Source organism: Echinops telfairi, unplaced genomic scaffold, assembly GCF_000313985.2.
Source record: "Echinops telfairi isolate 266 unplaced genomic scaffold, ASM31398v2 ScPeMD7_3509;HRSCAF=4178, whole genome shotgun sequence".
NCBI lineage: Eukaryota > Metazoa > Chordata > Mammalia > Afrosoricida > Tenrecidae > Echinops > Echinops telfairi.
Window position 1 is genome coordinate 723,178 of NW_022107407.1, and position 10,913 is coordinate 734,090.

At 35.7% G+C, this 10,913-nt stretch overlaps 1 protein-coding gene across 1 annotated transcript in view; it reads left to right on the top strand.

Moving 5' to 3' along the window:
* RYR2 (ryanodine receptor 2) overlaps positions 1 to 10,913 on the top strand; it is an 805,653-nt gene that overhangs the window by 215,978 nt on the left and 578,762 nt on the right. The window contains exon 7 of the mRNA XM_045294222.1: positions 6,878 to 6,952. Within this exon, the coding sequence (XP_045150157.1) occupies positions 6,878 to 6,952 (75 nt within the window). The remainder of the gene's footprint in view (positions 1 to 6,877; positions 6,953 to 10,913) is intronic.

Genomic DNA, 10,913 nt, shown 5'->3' on the forward strand with positions numbered 1-10,913 from the left:
AGAAGAAGCAGCTCGTTTAGGAGCCATCATAGGGCTTAGATAAAATTTCTTAAAAATCGCAAATAATTACAGTACACTGTACAAAAGCAAAAATGCATCTGATACGTAGCCCTGATACGTAGCGATGCAGACAGAAGCGTGTACAGTATGAGCCAATCAGTGGCAGTAATGACAGAGCATGCGCTGTTACGCAAAAACCACGATAGAGTGAAGCCCTGGAAGTCGAAGCGCGAAGTGGCAAGGGTTCACTGTAGCCCTTGGTGACCCTTGTTGTGTGCTATAGACAACCAGGCTGTTGGACACTACCCTTTTGAGGTACACAACATTCTTCATAGACCACGCTGGAAGTCTCCGATTTGGAAACCCCACTAAGTAAACTGGATTTTAACTTAAACTCACCTGTAATAGATTAAAGGAATTGAATCACTTCCTTGGTCTTATGACTGAAGTGCCATGAGACAGAGATAATTCACTGGAGGCTTAGTCCCAGGTGGGGACCCTGCAAATGGATTTACACTTTCACCGCCATCCATGATTGACTACTTTCCCAAGGTTATAGATTTGTAGTTCACTGGACCACTTATCATATATACTTGTGTATAAGATGAATTTTTCAGCACATTTTTGTGGTAAAATTAGGTGCCTCTGCTGATACTCAGGTCGGCTGATATTCAGGTCGGCTTATACTTGAGTATATACAGTATATTGAATGGTGCTACCATATATTTTCTATTTTCATGCTATCTTTACTTTTTATGTTTTTATTATGTCATAATCTGATAGGTATGGCACTGCCTGTTTGAATTTGCTTTATTGAACGCTTTGCCCATCTTCATATCTTATTGTTTGCATAAATAATGTCCACTTACTTGAGGTTTGATTGGTACAGGTCAACTATTTTGTCCAAAATTCTGTTCTGTACATTTATACTTTCCTAACATTTGAGATTCTATAAAACTGGATAAATTAATGATACTATCAATAGAATTCCCATATTCTCCAGAGGAGCATAGCAAGAAGGCACCCTAGCCCAGTCCAACTCAAGTACATAAGTCCAATGCTAGTTCATAAGCCCCTCTTGAGATTTATATGCCCACATTCTGGGGATGCAGAATGAATGTAAACTGGGAAGCAGGAAGGTCACAGGCTAGTGTGTGCGGGGTTGCAAAGATCCAAAGTCGGTAGAAACATGGCAGGACAGCAACAGCTCTTAGGTCAGTGGCAGCGTCCCAGCAAATAAGAAAGCGGAGGAACAGAGAGAAATATTGTCTTTACTTGTTCTTCTTGCTCTTATACACATGGCTTATGATATCAAGGGGGTGTTCTCAGGCTGAGACTTGACAGGTTTGACTTCACCCCTAGCCAGGAGTGTCTCAATGATATAATCCTTAAGTAACACAGTAAAGAAATCAGATGGTGTGAGTTGTCAGAAAGAATGGTCCCTGGGGTCTTAAAGACTTGACTTACAACAAGCAGCCATCCAAATGAGGTGAGAAGGGGTAAGTTCACATGAAAGACTCACAGCACCCTGTGTGATCCGAGGATTATGAATAATAAAGCCAAATCCTGAATCATAAATAATAAAACCAAATATGGAGGAGGGAATGATCTTAAGTTCTAAACATCCACTTTTCAGAAGGCTCTGGATGGCACTGAAAGCCAAAACTCCTTGCAGGGTCCTACATGGGTTAAGTTTCTGGTGAATCCCTTCTGACTATTGACCAGAGATGTGAATATCCTTGCTCTCAGACAGAGTGCATTGGGAAATGTACTAATGCAGATGTTGCTAGGTTAAAGTTGAACATCTTACCATTTGTTCTACCTTTTGACCCATGTTAAAAGTTTCCTAGTTTTTACAATTTTTGTTTATCTTTTCAACTGATGTTTTCCTATGTGTTATATGCTGTTATTGTTTTTTGTGTGTATGTGTTTGCATGCGCACATATATGTACATGTTTTCTCTATATGAAATCTAGGATAGAAAAACACATACAGTACCTGAATTAATAATTTCTTGGGATTATGGAAGTGGAGGTGGTGGTGGGAAAATGGGGACCTAATAACAATGAGTACAACGAAGAAAATGTTCTAAAATTGATGGCATTTATGTGTACATGGCTATTTTTAATATGTTTAAATAATTTAACTGTATGATATGTGGATCATATGTCAATAAAACTATTTAAAAATTTTAGAAACACTAATGTAGAAATATCTATTCAGTTCATTCTCTAATTGTATATTTCTAAACAAGATTCTGGAAAGCTAGAGGCACAGGAATACCTAAAAATACTAAGTTGGTTGTAAAATAGTTTGTAAGTAGTGTGTACTCTGGGCTGTTTTTGTCTACTTAACTTTCATGTGGTTGTTTTAGACACCTGTTCAACGTTACCCCTGCTCATCATCTCAATATAAGAAAGCTAAACCCACATATAGAAATAAATATTTTATAAGCGATATTTTCAAAATCAAATTGTATATCTTATTAAATTGTGAAGAGTTTAGATATTTTTCTCATAAATGAGAAACAATTCTTTGACATAAACCATCATGATAACCAATTGTTGTTGAGTCAATGCTGACTCATTGTGATGGGGTGTGTTTCCAATGACTGATAGCTCAAATATAGGGCGCCAGGCCTTTCTTCTGAGACACCCTCGTTATACTCAAACCTTTCAGTTGCAGTAAATGTATTTAATGACCCAGGGACTCTGGGTATCCTATAGATAATGACAGTAGTCCCAGAGACTATTCTATAGGCTCCTGGTGCTGCTGAAGACCATTGAAAAAAAAAATCTGGTGAAGTTCATTAAGAGGATAACAGCAGTATACTGGTAGCTTGCATTTCCAAGGTGAGGTCAAACCTACACCACCTTTGGGGATTTGCTGTAAAGACATGTAAGTCCAGACAATGCTTTTACTAAAAGAATTAAACTACATCTTTCATGTAGCTGGAAGTGTTCAGTAAAATGATATGATTTTAAAATCTCCATTTTATTTGCTATTAGAGTAAAAATATTTGGAAAGAAATTGCTTGAGGAGCAGTAACTGTTTATTGAATGAATGACTAGAGTTTTCAGGGCAAACTCACTTTCAAGGCAGAGGAATGCAGTTTGGGAGCTTTTTGCATAATGTCTTCTGCACTTGTACTGTGCCTCTCATACCAACAGATATTTTTTAAATGAATTGCAAAGAGTGTGTCATTTATGTGCTATTCTTGATTAGAGAATTAATGTAAATACTTAACATATAGTTAGCATTAATGTGAATTGAAAGTTTGTGTTTTGTACCAATTAATTTTCTGGTTTCACTGTAATTTGGTAAAATTAAAAGCATTTATTTTGTGTGTTCTTGATCCCAAAGGACAATTAATTTGTAAACTTGAAACACCAAGGTCTTTTTTTTTAACTCTTACCTTGATCTGTTGGCCAATTTTAAGCTTGCCTAACTAGCTTGTCATACTGTCAATTAATTATTCCTCCGTGGATCCTCATATCTAAATATGGTAATTTCAGTGTGTTTATTGTTTAAATTTTGGGGGGTTTGGAGGTATAATGGAAATCTTGTTTCTGAGTACTGGACAACTGTTAGGGGTATATTGAAATTTCTTTTGTGTGATACACTGACATTTCTTTCTTTTGTGTTTTTTGTTTGTTTGTTTGTTGAGTATTTGAGTAGTCTCGGAGTATACCTAAGATGGTATGCTTAGGGTCTAAAGGAATAACTGTAGATGTGGCAAAATCTTATGATCATCCTAGTTAGATTCTGATCATTTTTACATTAGAGGGAGTCCATAAGCATTTGTTGAAGTAAATTAAAGCCAGACTTAGGCCAAATTTGAAAAGAATATTGACACAGAACAATATCAAGATATTTCTTTATGCATATCCCACATATACATTTATTTTGATAAATGTTTGTTGGATAAAACCCGGTCTGTCCAAGAGTGGAAATAGTCATGTTGGTTTTTTAAAAAAGTCACAGCCAATTAGAATACAGGTTAGAGGCAGAGTACTGAAGACCATGAGCTGAAATTACATTCACCTAGTTTTCACAACAGATTTATCTTTTAAGTAAAATAAAACTTTAATAACTTATTTTCAGATTTTTACAAGAGTGTTATTAAAACTTAATCTGTTGTGTTAGCATGAAAAATCTAGACTTGTCTAAAATGTAAAATCTATAATAGAAAAAAATCCACATACTAAAATATAACATCTTAGCTAACTAAGTAGAACATTAAATTTAAAGATGTATTTCAGGACTTTGAGCACGTTCAGCCTGATTCAGTCATACCAACAAAGTAAGACCAGAAAATATCAGAATTTGTAAAACTATGAACAGAATAATAACCAAAAGGGAAATATTATAGGCCAATCCCCTGCTAGAAACGTTATCTTCATTTTAGAAAACTGGAGCTGTATTTGTGTTGTATAGCAACCAAATCTCTTGACCAATAGACTTGGAATGTCACTGTTCCATTCAAAGATGACAGCCAATAGTACAGCTTTTAATGTATGTCACTTTTCATAATGCTGGAAATAAAACAGTCTTTCATATCAGGCTCTTCCTATTCTAAGACTTTGACTATTAATTTGCCTATTCTAGGGCTTTGACTATACTTCCGCTTCTGTTCCAGTCAGTACACCCATATTAAACAAACTCAGGTCTGTTTCCATTTCACTGTATTGATCATGATTGCACTGGACAGGATCAGTTGGATTCTCTAATATATGTCTTTGTGTATATTTATATATTTTATATATAGTTATATACATGCATACATATATGTTAGATGTATATTTACATCTATCCATGTATGTGCATATAAGTGTGTCAATATGTATATCAAGAGCGAGAGAGAGCCAGGGAGAGAGGGAGAGTGACATACACACATTACCCTGGGTCGTATAAATGGTTAAACACTTGACTACTAACCAAAGGCTTGGTGATGCAAACCCATCTAGAAGTGCATCAGGAGAAGCTCACAACTGCTTCCAAAAAGTAATAGCCTTGAAAACGCTATGGAACACGTTAGTCTGTACAACGAATTGGTCACTGTAGGTTAAAATGGATTCAACAGCAACTGGTGTGGTTTTTATTTGGGATGTGTGCATGTGTTTGTATGTGTGTGTGCGTTTATGTACACATATATACATATATATATATACACATATTATTTATGAAGAGCACAACTTGTCTATCATATTGCCATGCTATGGTGGCTTTTGTGTTGCTATGATGGTAGAACGGATGCCACTGCTATTTTACATACCCGAGGAATCACTCAAAGTGAACAGTTTTCAACAGTGTCTAAACTAAGAACAGACTGCGAAGGAGAAATAGGCTGTCCACCTCTGAGGAAATAGCCACCAAAAACCTTTTGAATCACAGTGGAACATGGTCTGATACTAATAACCTCATGCATGACAGCAGAGCGTTATCAGCTATAGTGCCAGAAGATGAGCCCTTGAGATTGGAAGGCACTCAAAATATGACGTAAAAACAGCTCCCTTCTGAAAGTAGAGTCGACAAGAATGATGCAGTTGGAGTGAAGCCTTCAGAACCTTCATTTGCTGGTGGGTCATGAGTAAAAATGTGGAGAAACAGCTTTACGCATAATTAATAACTGGATTATGCCAAGTGTGGATCTAGGAAAAGTGCAAGTCACGAAAAATGGAATGCATACAGATTGATGTGCTATGCATTAATAAGCTAAAATGGACTGGTATTGGCCATTTTAAATCATACTATCATATGGTTTGCTGTGCTGGGAATGGCACATTGTAGAGCGGCATTGAATTCACCATCTAAAAAAAACAACTTTCAAGAACTATATTAAAGTACAATACTGAATATAAGTAGTATAATAGCTATCTATCTGCATACTGGGAAATACAGTCAATTCAAATATTATTCTAATTCATGGAATCAAACTAAAGGCAGTTAGATTTTACGTAAACTTGAATTTGTATGAAAGTGTAAGTCTGGAATTCAACTTATTGATCTTATTTGCTATCCTTTATCAAACATGATGTCCTTCTCCAGGGACTGGTCTTTCCTGACAGCATGTCCAAAGTATATGAGGCAAAATCTCAATATCCTTTCTTTTTTTTAATCGTTTTATTAGGGGCTCATACAACTCTTATCACAATCCATACACACATCAATTGTGTAAAGCACATGTGTACATTCATTGCCCTCATCCTAAAGAATATTCTGCCTGTACTTCTCCCAAGACAGAATTTGGACACTTCATGCATCCTTGTTTATCCAACACAAGAGATGTTACTGATGCCATTCCTGATGCCTCTAAATGAAGATGCTTCATGCCTGACTACTTATCTTAATGACCTTGCTAGCCTCCTTCCTGAATTAGGAAGCTTTGAAGAATTACCCTTAATTTTTTTTAACTGCATGGGAGGGGGATGTTATATTTGGATTTTTAACATCCTAAAACTTAAATTATTTCTAGTATTTTGAGTAATAGTAGGCTCTTCTACTTTTTCTGTGAAAAGAAGAGTATAGCTGGAGTGAAGTAAAGGGAGTACATGAGGTACAGATAGGACATAAAGTAGGGTCTGTGCTAGGCAGGGCTCCACAGGGGTTTGTATTTTAAGTGCCAGGGAAGCTTACTGGGGATGTGGAAAAGATTGGGGGCAAGATGACTCCCAGTGTTCACGAACTAGATAAAATACTAATCCCACAAAATTATTTTTTGGTTTGTTTGTTTTTGCTTTACCTATTGTAAGTTTTCTTGCCACAGCACTTTGTTTGTCTGCGGCAGCTTTTACTTTATTCTTTTCTACTACACAGCATTTCTGAAGTTATTGCTTAAGTTCTGTGCTTCTCTGTCTTCTCCCCTTTCTCTGTGCAGACTGCTCAAGGAGGCGGTCATCGGACGTTGCTCTATGGACATGCGATATTGCTGCGCCATTCTTACAGTGGCATGGTAAGTAGACCTGCGGACTCAGTAAGGTTACTTGTACAGGAACTATTGGCAGCAGTTCCGTGATGACTGTAAGAAGCTTGGATACATGTATTCTTCAGTTTAAATGGCGCCTGTTTAATTTTCTCTATAAGACAAGTTGAATGTTGATGACCTTTAACGTTGATGACCTCCATTCTAGCATTGTATAATTCCTGTGCTCACTATCTTACTTCAGATAGACTAAGTTTAAAGGAGAGAAGTATGAGAGCTTCATTTTTTTTAATGTGCTCTAGCCAGTTAATCTGTTAGATAACTGAAATATCCTTACTGATAGATAAAAAGTAAATTAAATGTACCTGAAAGTACTGTCGTTTCTTCCAACTCACATTCCTCCCCTCTTAACTCGATGTTCTTTTTAGATTTTTCAAAATCAGTTCCTTTTTTAACCTAAGAATTTATCAGATTTGTCACAAGAACAATTCCCTTATTGTCTATTTTCTAAATATTTATAAAGTTTTATTCTATTCTTTAAAATGCTTTTTCAAATTCTAAAACCATAGCTTTGTCCCAATTGGATTTAGAAATAAGAGATTCTGTATGGTATTTATGAGAAAAAATTGTAACTTAAAATAAAAATTTTTTTCTTTTATTAATTTTTATATAGAGATTTTTTATGAGCTGAAAAGTACATTCTCATATTTTTTACATATTATCATAGCATTATCACTTTCCATGGTATTTAAATTCTCCAGTAATATATTTCTAGTATCTACATGGTATTCATATTTCTTTAGTTTTATAGTGAATCATTCATTATTATTCTAACAAAATTTTGAAAATGTTATGATCTCTATATGTTTCAAAACAGGAAAACAATTATAGTTTCAATACCAGTATAGAAGACTGTTCACTCTCTCTCACACACACCCCACCCACAAATTGTGGACCTGAATCATAAATATTAATATGAAAATCTGATATAAAGGGATGATTAATGAAATTCAACAGTACAGGGAAAGAAATATAGGAAAAGTGTCAATGTGATTTTAATGATGCCTTAATACCATTTCCATTATTGCACTGTATCATCTAACTCAAATAAGAAAAAATCTGATCTTTTTAATGAGTGCTATGAAGTCTTTAATAAAAATCTGCACTCATTCTTAATAAAAACATTTATTTTAATCATTGATGATTATTTTTTTGATTTTAAGTTTCACAGTCAAATTAATAGCAAGCATGCTTAATTGTGATATACTGATATCATTCTTGATAAGAATTACTGAAGTTTCCAAAAGCTAGAACCTATTCTATCACCATTGTTGTCTAAGAAGTCTTCTATATGCTAAGATATACATTAAAATACTTTCAAAAAGTAGCTGGATAGGAAAAAGTATATTAAATCAACCTTTTTAAAATTGTATATAGCAATCATTCATGAAAACATCATAGAAAAAATCTAATTTCAAAAATAATTAAAATACGTAAACCACATGAAATAACCTGAACAATAAAATGTGAAGGAATGTTTTAAGAAAACTACTCTTTATATGTTACAGAAGAGTTTGGGTGGCTTACTTGCCTTTAAGTTAAGCTCCTAACTGTAAGGTCAGCTGTTCAAAACCACCAGTGGGGAGAAAGATGAAACTATCTACTCCAGTAAAGAGTTACAGTCTCTGAAACCCACCAGGGCAGTTCAACCCTGTCCTGTAGGTTAGCTATGAGTCAGAATCAACTCAATGGTGATAAAATGTATACATAAGAGAGGGATTAAGATCCTTGAATTGGTTATTAAATCTGGGCTTAATTTCAAGATGCTAAATTTTTCATAGCCTTGCATTCCTCACCGAATCTCTTTAAGTAAGCAAATATATGGACAGCTGTTCATTCTTTGAGTTGGCATAGACTCAATGGTAATGAGTTGAGTTTAGTGTTTATTTAGGATGATTCTTGGTAATTTAGTGAATATGTATTGGGCGACTAACCACAAGTTTAGCAGTTCAAAACTACTAGTTGCTCCATAGGAGCAAAAGAAAGCTTTCTATTTCCATAAGGAGTTGCAGGCTTGGAAATCCACAGGGGCAGTTCTACCTGTCCTTATAGGATTTTTATGAGTTGGAATCATCATGAATCAAAATCAACTTGATGGCAGTGAGTCTGGTTTGGCTTTGGTGTTTACTTAGGACCTCTGGTGTTGTAGCGAGTTTGAGTGCCCTGCTAGCCCAAACATCAGTAATTTTAAATCGACCAGGACCTCTGAACTGAGAAGGCTTTCTGCTCCCCCCAAATTTATACCCCGGATGGCATAGTGTTTCCAAGTTGAGTTGGTCCTCAGGACAGTCATGAGACTTTCTATGCCTGTAAATATTTACAGTCTTTGAAACTCACAGGGGCAGTTGTACTCTGTCCTATAGGATCAGTATGAGTCAGCATCAACTCCATGGCAATGAGTTTGGATTCTTGGTTTTAAACCTATAAGGTAGCTTTATTCTATCCTATAGAATCTACATAATGGCAATGAGTTTGGCTTTTGATTTGATGTTTATTTAGTAAGGAGTACTACCAACTGCCAAAGTCAGTAGTTCAAACCCATGAGCTTCTCCAAGGGAGAAAGATGAAACTATTCTTCCACTAAGATTTACAGTCACAAAAATCTTAAGGAGCATTTCTCCTCTATCTTATAAGATTGCAGTGAGTCAGAATTGACTTAATGGCACTTGATTTGATTTGGTGTTTATTTAATGCAACCCTGGTGCATTTTAGGGTAGGTCTTGAGATATTAAACCACAAGATCAGCAGTTCAAGTCCACCAGCTTCACTGAGAGAGAAAGATAGGCTGTCTGCTTGCTTAAAGATTTATAGTCTTGGAAACCCTATGGGTCACTTTGAGTCAGAATGAACTTGCTGGCGGTGGTTTTTATTGTTTCGTTAAATGTTTATTTAAGTACCTGGTGGCACTGTGAACTAGCAATTAGCTGCTAACCAAAGGTTGATGTTCACACCCACAGGAAAAAGATTAGCTAGTCTTCTCCTGTAACAATTTATAACTTCAGGAAGCCTGTGGAGAAGTTCTACTCTGTCTTATAGGGTTTCTATGAGCAGAGTCAAGTTCAAAGGCAGTGGCTTATGGTTTGAGTATTTATTTAGAGAAGCGGTTCCAGGTGTTAGTTCCAGTTGTGTATGACCAAGCCCTTATGCTACGGAACTTGAAATAATACTTAGTGGGATAATACCTCGGAGTTTCTGTGCATATTAGAGGATAAAATCCATGCTAATAGTAACACATCTTGTATATTTTTGCCTCAGATGTCTGAAGCTGTCATTTTTTTCTCAAATAAAGGCAGATGCTTAATATGCATATAGTTTAAATCTCAAATTTGCGATCCTTAAGGGTAACTGCAGGTTGCCTAGAAAATTCACAAGTCTCACTGGCTAATGACAAGTTTGGGGGCCATTTAAGTCCCTCTCATAACTGAAGGAGTCAGTGCTTTGCGGACAAAAGGCAAATTCTGAGTCCTCCAGATCAGTTTTGTTTCATATTCCCATTCAACTGTCTTCCATCTGTAAGTTGCAAACACATCTGTCCCCAGATCTGTCTATCCTCTGCCTTATTACACTTAAACACACCTACTTAGTTGGAGGGGTCCTGTTCCATAGTAGGTATTATCTGACCTATTCATTGGTTATCTAGTGTTATAGGGAGTCTAATCTGGGATTGTTCAATCCCCCAAACCTGCTCAGAACTCTCAGCAATTCTCTTGCTTTCATGGCAGTGCACTTGTTTAGTGTGCATGTTGGATTATTTTTAATTTGGGCACCATTAATCTTTGTATCTAAATTCTTCTTTTTATGTAGCATGTTTATTTTATTTTATTTTTAAATTGTTTTATTAGGGGCTCATACAACTCTTATCACAATCCATACATATATCAATTGTGTAAAGCACATTTGTACATTCATTGCCCTCATCATTCTCAAAACA